Genomic DNA, 13,688 nt, shown 5'->3' with positions numbered 1-13,688 from the left:
AATAATTTACGTCAAGAAATTTACACCTTATAAAAATTTAACCTTATTTTATTATTGTTGTAATAAATTTCCTAAGTAGGATAACATAAGGGTATTATTGGAATAAAAGTTGTATCTTTCGTGTATTTCTTCCAAAGGAGCTAAAATGTTACAATAAAGGTCAATTTAAGGGAGGTAAGTGAGATTTTTAAAACTTCAAGAAAACTGTGTGATATTATAAAAAAACCTCTGGGGAGGTTTATGCAATTATCCCTTCTTGTGCTAAGTAGCGTCGCACTTTCCTCTTCTTAAGAGACCGCGTAACCAAAAGCTTAGCGCAGTCGCCTTCTCGAGCCTGTTAGACAAATGAGTCAGTAAACAAAGCAATAGAGGGCAAAAGGGTAATCCTAATGTACCACGACAGCAGCCAAAGTCGTGCGATCATGAAGTTAGACCAGCAAAAGCAATCACGCATTACCCTCACTAATCACAGCCTAAAGGTATGTGCAAAGTGCAAACATCCTATGATGCGAAGAAAAACTAAAAAATTAAACGCTTCAACTATGATGTACCAGTGTTCTTATAAAGAAGGAAGTAAAATGGCCACACACATTTCCAGTTTCGGTACCAGATTCTTATAGTAATATATTAACATGGAGGGCACTGGAAGGGCAACAAGAGCAGACGCGATGGGCTTGATAAACCTCATAACAACCGCGGCCAGAAACGCTGTAACGCACAAGAACAACTGCCAGCAGCTAGCAGATCATGTGAGGATGATTGGAAACTTGCTGGAGAAGCTCAAATCTACGGACCTGATGAAACTGGCGGCCACTGCTGAGCCATTGGCACAGCTTGAGGAAGCCCTGAAAAAAGCCCTCGACTTGGTGGAGAGTTGCAGAGATAAGAGCTATCTGTACATGATTTCATTGGGGTGGAACGTTGTCTATCAGTTCCGCCAAGTGCAAGACGAGATTGATCGTTACCTCAAGCTCGTTCCTTTGATTTCTCTTGTCCACGAGTTTAGGCTTCAGGTATGCCTACTTATTTAACTGTGCCAAAAAAAAAGTGCATTCTTTCTTATAGCGAATATTTAGTGGCCAAGAATTCAGGAGAATCGACTTTGATTCTTGAATATTCAGCTAAGTTGTACTTATATCGTACCATAGGATATCATTCCTCCTTTCAATTAAGGGAGGAAAAATGTGCATCGAAGCCAACTATCGTTTTATTCCTGCGGCCCAGAGCTATTAGACCATTAGCGGTGGAAATTTCTATACAAATAACATGTGAGCATATAACAGAATGTAAAAGAGAGCTTGGAGGCAATTGAAGAGGATCATAAGGAGTATACCCTCGATGAAGAGGATGTAGAGGCCCAAAACGTCATTCTCAAACCCGATCGTTCCAAGAAAGATGCGAGTGTGTTGGAGAAGTCACTGTCTCGTAGGTATCCTGATTTGCAAATCCATGAGGCCCTCCAAGAAGAGAAAGATAAGCTGCTGTTTGAACTGCACCGGTTAAGGGAGAATAATGATCCAAAGCAGTACAGAGTGATTGAGCATCTCATTGATGTTACTGAAAATGTGGTCAATGTGCCTGCTGAAAAGAATCTGGCCCTCAATTTGCAACCTTATATTGGACCCGGGTAGTTGTTGTCTTGTTAGGATTAGGATCTGTGAAAGTCTATTATGAGTACTAGTATTCATTATCTTCATGGTTAATTCATTACAGTGAAACATCTGATCCTAGGTGGGAGTCAACCAAATTAAGGACGGATGCAGATGGATCAGAGTGGCAGGCTGATCTCTTCGAGTGTTGCAGCGAACCTTGCTTGAGTAAGTTGTCAGAACATCTTCTGAGTATTTAGCTAATGAACCGTGGCAAGGAATTGCATACAAGGTATAATTCACTTGCTGAAGTGCTCACAAGTTACTACCTTGATCATTAAACTTATGGTCGTTTCTCTTACCTTCTGATGGATCTTATTTGTGTTTGCAATCTTTATTCTGATATTCAGTTATTTGTTTGACTTTTACATTTATGCACACAGGCATGAAGGCCTGCATCTACCCGTGTGGAACCTTTTCTAGGATAGCGAATGTTGTGTCATGTGGGAAAATAAGTAAGCTTAAATTTCTGCCGAAGTTTGTTACTTTAACAATTTAGTTATCAATTCAGCATGAAAACCACTATAATGATGAAAATACAGTTCCGTCTCCGAAAACATTTCATGAAACTGAGAAACTTCTTTCACTGGACACTCTTAGAAAAAGAAACTTGCATGAGGAAGAGGGAGTTATATACTGTAGGCATGCTTTCTGTTATGTAGATGCCTCACCTACTTATAATGTGTAGTAGAATTAACTACTGTCATTTCTATAACATCTCTGCCTTCAGCTCGTGAAGAAGCATTAAACAATCTGATGGCCTACTCCCTCTTCTGTGGTTGTTGCTGTTATACTTGTTGTATAAGAGGAAAAGTTAGGAAGCTTTTCGGCATTGAGGTACTCATATTTACCTTTGAAGGTCTTAATAACATCCATATGCTTGAATAAGTTTGCTCTAGCAGCAAGCGGAAACAGAAATCTTTACTTTCCCAAAATCCTATCTACACTGTGTAGTGACTGATTGAGGATGCTTGACTCCTGCTGCTCCATTGTTTTACTGGCGCCTCCCTTTTTTTTGTTGCACTTCGAGAAATACCTAGAGTAGTCGTTACATCTTTTATAAAACCTCGACTCAACACGTTATGTAACACTATAGTTCTATATGTTCTTGTTATAATTTTCATAACTAGCAGCATATAGTTTGAGATTACCAACTAAATATCATACTCATTACCTATTAAGTCATAATATGCCTTACTGATGTGCAACAAATTATCCAATTTGGTTAATCCATCAACTCAAGTTCCTATAGGCTTATAACTCCATGGGGCTGCAGGAGACAAGTAGTAGTTAGGAATATGGACTATTCTAAAGCACTAAGAAATCGAAGGGATTGGTTATCCAATTGAGATGGTTGACTTCATATACGAACATTTTTGGTCACCTTTATTTGATTAGCAACAGGATAGTTGGATTTTGAACATTTACAACCATAAAAAGCATTGCTGATTCTGTTTTGCAGGGAGGCTCATGTGATGATTTCTTAACTCATCTAATGTGTTGCTGCTGCGCTCTGGTCCAAGAATGGCGTGAGCTTGAGCTGAGGGATTTTGAAGGTTTGTCGTTTACTCGTGTGGTCAAACCTCAAAGTAAAGCCTAATCAATTAGCTTTTAAATATCCAACCAAAAGCATAGATCTTCTGAATTGTTATAGAATTTGATGTTTTCAATTCTGTCCAGAATTGTAAATGGAACACGAGTCTAGAAGAGGCCAATTTATCAGTGAAAGGACAAACGAAATATGTTTTAGATTAAACTCAAAACTGATTAACAAGGCATGTCAATCTGGTCCACTGTCAGGATAATATCATACTCCTAGTTTATAACGGACTGTTGCATTGGTCTCTCCTCTAAATTTAGGGCTGTGAATTTTCTGGAGAGGCAGCTTCTCCTCTGTAGATTTTCCATTGAGAAACTGGGAATTAATATAATTCATGAACTCCTTATATGTTCTTCAGCTGAACATGTCTTAACAATTTAAACTTCCAAGTCTTAATTACAGGTTGCCAAAGGAGGAAAAACATCGCACCACCGTACCAGTGTATGAATCCTTAGAAGAAGTTTTTTCGGAGCTTTAAGTTCAAGCTTCCAGCTTAAAATTGTATCTGTCTCCGTCCTAGAGAACCAATTTTCCATTGGCTTGCGGTGGTTCAATTTCTTCTTTGCAAGCATCGACACTTGACTAAAAGTAATGTTGTACTAGTAGTTTATTAGCTTTTGCAGAAAATGTAAGGCCAATTATTCCGGTATAGAGAATTAGAGATGGGCAAAAGAAGAAGAAATAGTTGAATGGGTTGGGGATTCATTGTGCACTGAGCTGCAATTCTCCACTCTTATGTGATGTCAAATTGTCAAGGGTAAAATACAAAAAAAATCCTCTGTGATAAATCTAATACATAGAAAAGTCCTCCAATTCTTCACTCTTATGTGATGTCAAATTGTCAAGGATAAAATACAAAAAATTCTTTTGTGATAAATCTAATACACAGAAAAGTCCTTTATGATTTCAAAATATACAACACGACACTCCGTTGTTTTAATTAAATTGTAAAGGTGACGGAATCTGTTAAATTTAACAGAAATGATTTATTGGAATCTAAAAAAAAAAAATTATACCTGAGTTTTAACAAATATAATTGTTTTACCGCTTAACCTTCAATTCTCTCTATCTAGATAATAAAATAAATAATTTTTTGATTTGTTTTTTGTTTAACTATATGAGGGTTTTTTTGTTATTTCATTCATTTTCGTTAAGTTTAACGGATTCCATCATCTTTACAATTTAGTTCAAAATACGGGGTGTCATGTTATATATTTTTAAATTATAATAAATTTTTCTGTGTATTAGGTTTACTACTGGTATTTTTTGTTTTTACCCCAATTGGCAATCATGTCAGAAGGCCACCGTTAAATATCTAACTGACAGTCTTTCTAAAGTAGGTTTTGTAGTGGATACATGTTCTCAATTTAACTTCTGTCTAACTTGACTTTCTAATTGTTGAATCTCAAGAATCCCATACGACAAATGCTGCCCGATACCCAAGTAAGTAAAAATCTGAAAATCCCCACGGATAGTCCGATTAATTCAGTAATCTGACAATTATCAGCAGGTTTCGTGATTAATTTTTATGTGTTATTTCACTTTGTACTGTTAAAGTAAGATTCTATATAGTTTAAGAGAATTAGTCTGATAGAAAGATTAGAATACCTCTAAGTGAAAAAAAAAAGTAAAAATCTGAAAATATTAGCAACAAAATCTGAAAAGTAAATATCCAGAATTAGGAACAAAGGAGGCTAGGAGCCCTGGACCGGAAGCTTCGAGTGAATAAGGGCTTCGATGGACAAAACCATCCGCAGAGGCACACGACACGTAGGTGCGAGTTGGCTATTCCACGTCCTTTTTTAATTTCGGATTTGCTGCAATTTTCAATTTTGGAAAAGGGACCGCCATTCTTGACTGGTTTAATGTGGGTGACATCATGTATCTTGCGCACTCATCATGGTCAGACCAATCCCCTTCCGAGATCCAGAGTTTTCGGTTTTGTAAAATTGTCAATCGTATCATACAATAACGAAGGTGCGTGCTAACCGCTAACGCAGTAGATGATATATATTAAGATGACAAATGATGCAGCAAAGAAAATGATAAATATTATTATTGTTTTTCATTACAAGTTGTGTTTCATAATCAACAACATTCGGTCGGAATTAAAAACAAACTTATTTGATGACTCAAATAAGTTAAAACTTCGACGGGTGCGTAATGCACACATCTGATCCGGTGATGGTTCAATTCCCTCCGAATTATTCTTGCACCTTTTTAAGCACTCTCCCTCTCCTCCTAGTACAGAATAATCTATCGTATCGAAAAAAAAAATAAAAATTGATTAATATCAATGTTTTACGTTCAAACATTGAATCAAGAAATTATAATCCCTTTTCTCTATTTTAAATCCAAGCTTGCATTATAAGTTTTTCTTTTCAATACGATCATAAGTAGTTAACATAACTTAAAAGTACTATAATTAATAATTCACATTCAATTAGTGAAACTATAAATCATGACTTTTAATTCTTAAAATCTCGACCTCCGACGACTAAACAAATTTCTTATTGGCTTCTATTATTATTATTATAAGTTAGACAAACCAAAACTCATAATGTGTGTGCCCCTTCCATTCTTTACCGTAGAATGAATATAACGATGACTTAAGTATACACAAATCCTATTATACTACTACTAATTGTATTGTATGTACTGTACGTCTACTTTTATTTACTGTTCATATTTGTGTCAAACGTCATATGTCTATTTAGACAATGATACGTTCAAACAATATAATATCCCTTATCCAAATTTCTTGGTCATGCATATGGAGATTGCATTTTGGCCATTTGCATGCTTGGGATTCGCTTTCATTTAATATCAGGGCACAAAATTGATTCCACCGACATAGGCTCGCTCTTATCCCTTTTGTCATTTACGTTTCATGCCACGAGCCAGTAGTAATGAACCAAACCTCAGCAGTACTAAAATTCAAAATTCTATAGCTTTAATGCGATTTATTTTGTTTTCTTTACCCTTCGATCCTTACTCGCACCTTTTTTCACCCCTGCCTGTGAGACACATACCAGGCCAACATACATGCAATAATTTCTTCTTGTTTTTTTTTTTAAAAAAAAACCCACAATTATATGCTGTTCAATTTCATCAATTTTGCTTGTCCAAATCTCGCTGGAAAAAATTTGAAATTGAAGGAAGAATGGAAGAAGAATTATAGTGTTGATATCTCCTATTCTATACCATGTTTGATTTTGTTATCAAAAGTTCAAATTTTTAGCGCAAAAGTATATAATTTGAGTATTTTGAAAATTTCACATTAAATTTAAAATCTTACACTTATCCATTCAATTCAAGAACAGTTTAAGTTTAAATTTTAATTATTGCTAAAATTTATTCATTTTATATTAATTAATTGATAATCAAACTCTTATTAAAGTGAGTTTAATCAAATATCCTGTGGCTTAATCCCCTTTTCAACTATTTGACTTGGGCTAGCCAACAAACCGTTTGTCTACTTTCCTAGTATAATCCTTCAAAAAAAAAAAAAAAAAAAAACTTTCCTAGTAATAACGGTACAAATAGAGTAAACTACCACGTTAGAACAAAGAAAGAAGGCCAACTTTTTTTTTTTTTTTAATAACTAAATAAATAAATATATATATATATACTACTCCACGGGGTGAACTGTAAAATCGAGAAACAGAAAAATCAAGAAAAAGGTTTCTAAACTTGCTTTACTTGGACCTCTTCAGTATGGCAAAAAGTGGTGGAGTTGTTCAGCGTCGTCAACACGGGGAGACAACCTGGGGGTGTTTCTTTCTGTTAAAGAACAAATCGCTTCTTCGGATCTGCAGTCCTTAGAAGCCAGAGACCTTCACGATCTTCCCCAACGGGCCTCACCGAAAAAGTCCTTGTGCTTTGGTGATGATCTCTGTAAGTACAGATAAAAATTCAATATTTGATTTTTCTATTGTGATCACTAACCCTTTAAAGAATAATGATGCCTTGATTCTGAGATCTGCAATGTTAGTTTCTTTATTGAATGCAGATGCTTGAGTTGTGGGGTTTTATCGCTTTTGGGAAGGGGTACTGGGAAAGGGGTTGTATTAGTTTAAGTGAAGTTGGAAAAGTAGATAAAGAAGCGATTTTGGGTTTTGCCGAAATGCTGAAATGGCATAGTTTTGCTATGAATTTTGGAGAACTTGTAATCATGGTAGTGTAAAAACAGCCCATTTTTTGATCAACTTCTGCTTGACTACTCTTATTCAAGATATGTTTAGAGGGATGTGATCATAATTATTGATAAATACGGTTCTGTTTAAGGAGATAAATATTTCATCATTCATTCATCCGGGGGCCAAGATGTTGGGGACAAATGCTAGAATAGTTATTTTCATCTTAATATTTGAAAATTCGATTGAAGTTGTCAAAGGAATTTTGGTAGGTTCATCAATTGGATAATAAGACATGTTTTTAAATTTGATGATTTCTTTCATTTTACACGTTCATAAACTAACATGGTATCGTTTTAATTTCAGCACACAAATAAAGACTGTTGATCTAGTTAGTCACTACGTATCTTTATTTATGCTATGAAAAGTTTACGCTGGTGGTTAGTTCCTAATAGGCATCCGTTATGTTGCACAAATACTAGAATCTTTAAGCTAGTTGTCCTAGCACAAACGTCTAATCTAGACACCCAATAAAGTTTGTGCTTGGAAGAATGTATTAGCTCTTCTGACAAATCTAAGGTAGAGAGAATTCCCCATGAAGGGCATCTAGCATGCAGTCAGATGCAGAAACATTATAGGAAGAGGATGTAGAAAAAATGCGGTAGATTACGTTTCTACTAGTGAAATAGCTAAAAGGTGCTTCATTATACTTGATGAAAGATAACTCACAATTACCGTCCGTTTGAGAGCTAAGTTCTGAAGGGAAAAGAAGAGAAAGTGAGAGAAAGGAGTTGGTTTCTGCTGTTTGGGAATCTGAAAGTGACAAAAAAGAATGGAAACTGAAAGATAAGATGGGATCTGTTATCCTGCTATCCAAACTTTCTGCCCATAAAGGAAGGAAAACAATAAAGCTTTATAAAATTTAACTAAATGCCACTTCTGTCCTTAGATGTACATTGAATAAAATTTTAATGACGTATATGTTCAAAATCCTTCCATTTCTTTCCTAAACTCCCTAACAACATTAAATTCTTTTCTCTTCTTTTCTCTCTCTCTCTCTCTCTCTCTCTCTTTCACAACTTAACATTTCTCATCTTTTCTTTTCTATCCCAAACTCCCAAACTAGCCATTAGTCTATGACATTATTACTTACCCCAGATTGTGTAAAACCTAAACTCACATCTTTCAATTTGCACCTGTAATTTGTAAGTGGGCTCGTCTGCTATGACTACTTTGACGGCTAAGACTGGACTGGGGGAAGGAAAGTTGCTGGAAAGGGTTTATGTACTGGGACAAATTTGTCACCATTATATCATGATGTATGCAAAATGGAATAACCCCTGATATGCTGTTTGCCTGCTCATTATGCAAAAGCTATTATGGTTTGTCCTGAGGAAGGAAAAACTAGAGTGAATAAGATAACACGAAAAGATAGCAAAACAAATGTTTTCTCCACATTTTTTTGTCTTAGAGGTAGCTTTTTGTTTGATGAATTTCCCTTCGCTTATATGGCGATTACTGAGTGTTTTCCACATCAATTCTGCAGGGGCTCTAAAATCTAGATTCTTCGAATTGATTTTGGAGGCAGAGACAGGTAGAATACTTTCTAGGACTCTTACTATTCTATTTTCATATGTTCACAAGATTGAAAATGTTCAGGATAGATCCTGAAGTTCAGAAGATAAATTACGTGTTGAGAGTTATTATTTATTACTCAATAGTGGCCATAATGAACCGGGGTATAAATGATGTTGAAACCATGACTTGCGACATAAGAATTTGCAAGGAGAAAATTGAAATAGGAGTTGACTGGTTTGTACATATACACCTTTATGAGTTGTTCTTGGTTCTTTAGTTCATGTTATTGCACTATACGGAGGTGGAGCGACTGCAATTTTGTATAAAGATTTCCTTTATTGGGTTTTTTCAAAACTACCTTGTAAAATTTCCTTCTTTACCTTTTTTTGATTGGTAATGTCTATGTTAGTTTCGTTTCAATTTTAATCTCCTTGTTTGGAACAATCTCCAGTTCGTTCTTCTTGTCTTCCTCAACATAGGGTTAATTAAATCATCCATATTCTGCAGGTGTCACTTTAGCCACTGAAAGAGGCAACATTTTCTGTGCATAACGTGCTTAAAGATTAACTCTGGTTGATTTGATTGATATGTTCAGTTGAAGAAGCAAATGATGGGCTGCCAGAGTCTGATATGAAACACTACTTCGCCCATCTTTTATAAATTTCCGGAAATATGGTATTCAATAAAGTTGCAGAGTTCTTTTCTGCTGCAGTAACTTATCTATCAGTGCCTAAATCTTCTAATCCCTCACCAGGATTGCCTCCTCTGCCAGTCTCTATTCGTGGGTTTTCTTTTGCAAGCGAAGGGCAGAAAAATAATTTGCGGCTCTCCTCGTCCCTTCAAGATTTCTCTACTTATCGGCAACTTGATCCTGAAGAAGGTCATAATTTCCTTGAATTCCAGAAAAATAAAAGTAATTCAAAACAGTCTAATCTGTTGCTAAGAGAGGATGCTGGATCAAGTTTTTCAAAGGAGAAGGCCAACCCAGTGGTTGCTTCTGCCCAAAAGAAATGGACTCGAGTTATCTTACTTCTCCTCTGCGTACTGTTATTTGCTTTTGTTGTTTATGTATCACAACATTTATACTTTAGTTGGTCTCAAGGGGCACCCAAGTACTATGTAGTGCTTGACTGTGGTAGCACTGGGACCCGTGTCTATGTCTATGAAGCTTCTGTGCATCAGAAAAGTGATAGAAATCTCCCTATTTCATTGAGGTCACTGCCAGAAGGGTTTAAGAGAAAATCAAGTTTGCAGAGCGGGCGAGCTTACAACCGAATGGAGACTGAACCTGGATTTGATAAGTTGGTGCATAATATATCTGGACTGAAGGGAGTGATAAAACCACTTGTTCGCTGGGCAGAGAAACAAATCCCTGTGCATGCACATAAGTCTACCTCCCTCTTCTTGTACGCAACAGCTGGGGTTCGCAGACTGCCAAGTACAGACTCGGAATGGCTTCTTAATAATGCCTGGTCCATTTTGAAAAGTTCTTCTTTTTTGTGCAAGAAAGAATGGGTTAAGATTATCACTGGCATGGAGGAAGCATACGTTGGATGGATTGCGTTGAATTATCATACTCATGTTTTGGGTGCTGTACCTAGGAAAGAAACCTTTGGTGCCCTTGATTTGGGTGGTTCGTCATTGCAGGTTACTTTCGAGAGCAATGATGGGGTGCGAGATGAAAGTAGTTTAAAGCTGAGCCTTGGCCCTGTTAATCATCGCCTCAGTGCCTATTCATTGCCTGGATTTGGATTAAATGACGCCTTTGACAAGTCGGTTTTTCATCTTCTGAGGAAGCACCCTCAAATTGGTAGTGCAGATCTTCTTAATGGGAAAGTTGAAGTTAAGCATCCCTGTTTGCAATCTGGTTATAAAGAGCAATATGACTGTTCTCATTGTGCTTCCCTTTATGAAAATGATGGGACTCCTCCTATTGGACAAAAGAAGTTTGGTACTGGAGGAAAACCTGTAATACCTCTTCAGCTTGTCGGCACTCCAAAATGGGAAGAGTGCAGTGCACTAGCAAAAATTGCAGTCAATTTGTCTGAGTGGTCAGATCAAAGTCCTGGAATTGATTGTGAGTTGCAACCTTGTGCTCTTGCAAGCAATCTACCTCGGCCCTATGGCAAGTTTTATGCTATGTCTGGCTTCTATGTGGTGTATCGGTTTTTCAATTTGAGCTCTGATGCTGCACTTGATGATGTCTTGGAAAAGGGTAAGGAATTTTGTGAGAAAACGTGGGATGTTGCAAAGGTAAGTGTTGCACCCCAGCCCTTTATTGAACAATATTGCTTCAGAGCACCATACATTGTGTCATTGCTGAGAGAGGGATTGCACATTACAGACAGTCATGTAATTGTTGGGTCTGGGAGTATTACGTGGACACTGGGTGCTGCTCTGTTGGAAGCTGGGAAAGCAGTTTCAACAAGGTTGGAATTTCAGAGTTATGAGATAATGCAGATGAAGATAAACCCCGTTGTTCTTTTTTCAGTTTTGATTGTTTCATTTTTTATTCTACTTTTCGCGTTATCCTGTCTTGGCAACTGGAGGCGAAAAGTTTTCCGTAAGCCATACCTCCCACTTTTCAGGCACAATAGTGCCTCAGCGGCATCAATTATGAGGTTCCAGCGATGGAGCCCTATCAGTTCAGGTTAGATCCTTTAAGAATATGACTTCATCCGTTGACGATGTGCTTGACCATGTAGTTCTAACTTTTGGTATTATTACTAATCATTATTTTTGTGCAAACGTCATGGGGACTGGTATGTTTTTTCTGTGTCTTGGGACTACTAATGCCATGTATTGTTCTTGGGGGGGCAGGATGTCAGGAGTATGTTGGTTCAACTTGCTTTATTTTAACTTCAAAGACCTTTCTGATGGACAACTTAGAATATTTATTTTCTCATTTAGGGCACTTCTTCTTTAAGTGCATGTTTCTATGTTTGAACTACAATGCATTAAGCAATTAGGTCTTGTTTACCATTCAGAAGAAAGTATGATGACCTCGGAGCACTATAGTAAGCTCAACTATATAGATTTAAGACTGTTGTTTGTACATTACTTTTCCTACGTTCCTTATTTCTGTTTCTTGTGATTGATTTTAGGATGAGATAAATTCCTTTGACTTGAATTCTCTCTCTCTCTCTCCAACCCTTATTTAGATTATTATCTATACATAAAAAGCTTTTACTTTGCTTAATCTTATTAGTGCTATGATTTGATTCTTCCAGGGGATAGAGTTAAGATGCCGCTGAGTCCAACTATTCAAGGCACTCAACCAGGACCATTTGACACAGGGCATGGTTTTAGCGGGGGTGGAATCCAGCTTACAGAATCTTCCATGTACCCGTCCTCCAGCAGTGTGTCACATAGTTATTCATCAGGCAGCTTGGGCCAGATGCAATTTGACAATAGTACCATGGGTTCATTTTGGGGACCACATCGAAGTCAGATGCAGCTGCAGAGCAGGAGATCTCAGTCTAGGGAAGACCTTAATACTTCACTGGCTGAGGCACACTTGGCGAAGGTCTAAGAATGTCCTGATTTTTTGACCTGCCTGAAATATCCATGTTGGGCAATGTGAATCCAGTCCAATGGATTTGGGATCCTGAGCGGGATCAATCATTTTACATCTTCATGAAGGGGATGCCTTTGCAGGTGAAGAGCTGGCTGACTGCAGCTGGCTATTTTGGAGAGAATTTTCCTAAATGCGATTTGGAGGACGACGGTCTTTGGAAAGACTTTTGCTGCTAAATGATGGAGTTGAGCGGTAGCGGATGCAACCAGCCAAAAAATCTCTAATGATGATTACTGATGTTGACAGGAGTTAGAGTTTGTGAATATTATTAAGACTAACTTTGTTATGGATGTCACCCGAAACAGGCCATTGAAGTAAGTTGACAACACCAATGGTGCACTTCAACAGAAATGCAGACAACTGCTGAATATCAAGAGGGAGTTTTGCAGTCTTCTCACCCGTTTCTTGATTGTTTGACAAATGGTGATGGTAAAGCACAATGGCATCTTAACAACTTTTCTCACAAGTTTTGGGTACTTGCTCCCATGGATACGCGACCAAACATTCTGTTATTGAAAACAATCTTGACAAATTCATCAGCTCATTAGTACATTCTTTTGCCTCTTTTCTTTGGACATCCAGGTGCTCACGTTTCTATTCTTTTCTTCCAACGGCACATCCGGACATTCTTGTCAATTGGATAATTGACACGTGCGACACGAGTAGTTCATTTAATCTTCAGGTTCTAATAGACAGGGAGTCTTCAACCTCAAAGTTCGCCTAGCACAGTTGTCATCTCAAAGTTAAGAATAGCCGTCTGCTTAAAAATATATATATAAAAAAAAAATCATTCTAACTCTTATATTTATGAATGTCTGACTAGCGAGTTTGTTGCTGGAGGCAAGGGCAATAAGGTGAGCGGATTTTCACCTCCAGCACCCTCAGGCACTACCAGACGGAGAAAACCAGTAACAAGTCAACAATCATTTTCAGAATTGTAAGCTTTTCTTCAACACAAAAACAGGGCTCTAATTTGTTGCCCAAAGAAAGCCTAAGCTATTCGGGTCAAAACCTTGCATATTCAAAAACAATGACCAGTTACCCTATGCCAGCCGCAGTACCATTCTTTTATTTCCCGCCTCCCCCTCTCTCTTGTTGGGCAGTTGGGCCTTTTTGAGTTGGTGATGGGTTCACCATACTTTAGCCTA

General features: G+C 37.3%; 2 protein-coding genes across 4 annotated transcripts; both read left to right on the top strand.

Annotated features, from left to right (window-relative positions):
- Nucleotides 1-332: 332 nt before the first annotated feature.
- LOC113730318 (protein MID1-COMPLEMENTING ACTIVITY 1-like) lies at nucleotides 333-4,073 on the top strand. 2 transcript variants are annotated; one of them, XM_027254941.2, is made up of 7 exons: nucleotides 333-1,013; nucleotides 1,284-1,627; nucleotides 1,732-1,817; nucleotides 2,033-2,104; nucleotides 2,380-2,486; nucleotides 3,112-3,205; nucleotides 3,652-4,073. In XM_027254941.2, the coding sequence occupies exons 1-7, from the start codon at nucleotides 633-635 to the stop codon at nucleotides 3,702-3,704; spliced, it is 1,137 nt and encodes a 378-aa protein (XP_027110742.1). In that variant the 5' UTR covers nucleotides 333-632; the 3' UTR covers nucleotides 3,705-4,073. The 2 variants fall into 2 exon arrangements, with proteins under 2 accessions (XP_027110742.1, XP_027110741.1); XM_027254940.2 differs by having other exon boundaries at nucleotides 1,714-1,817.
- Nucleotides 4,074-6,852: 2,779 nt separating this feature from the next.
- LOC113730317 (probable apyrase 7) lies at nucleotides 6,853-13,115 on the top strand. 2 transcript variants are annotated; one of them, XM_027254938.2, is made up of 4 exons: nucleotides 6,853-7,146; nucleotides 8,932-8,979; nucleotides 9,471-11,613; nucleotides 12,194-13,115. In XM_027254938.2, the coding sequence occupies exons 3-4, from the start codon at nucleotides 9,636-9,638 to the stop codon at nucleotides 12,493-12,495; spliced, it is 2,280 nt and encodes a 759-aa protein (XP_027110739.1). In that variant the 5' UTR covers nucleotides 6,853-7,146; nucleotides 8,932-8,979; nucleotides 9,471-9,635; the 3' UTR covers nucleotides 12,496-13,115. The 2 variants fall into 2 exon arrangements, with proteins under 2 accessions (XP_027110739.1, XP_027110738.1); XM_027254937.2 differs by lacking the exon at nucleotides 8,932-8,979.
- The last annotated feature ends 573 nt before the right edge of the window (nucleotides 13,116-13,688 follow it).

This window comes from Coffea arabica, chromosome 2c (genome assembly GCF_036785885.1).
Source record: "Coffea arabica cultivar ET-39 chromosome 2c, Coffea Arabica ET-39 HiFi, whole genome shotgun sequence".
NCBI classification, from domain to species: Eukaryota; Viridiplantae; Streptophyta; class Magnoliopsida; order Gentianales; family Rubiaceae; genus Coffea; species Coffea arabica.
This window is presented reverse-complemented; position numbering and strand designations above follow the sequence as displayed.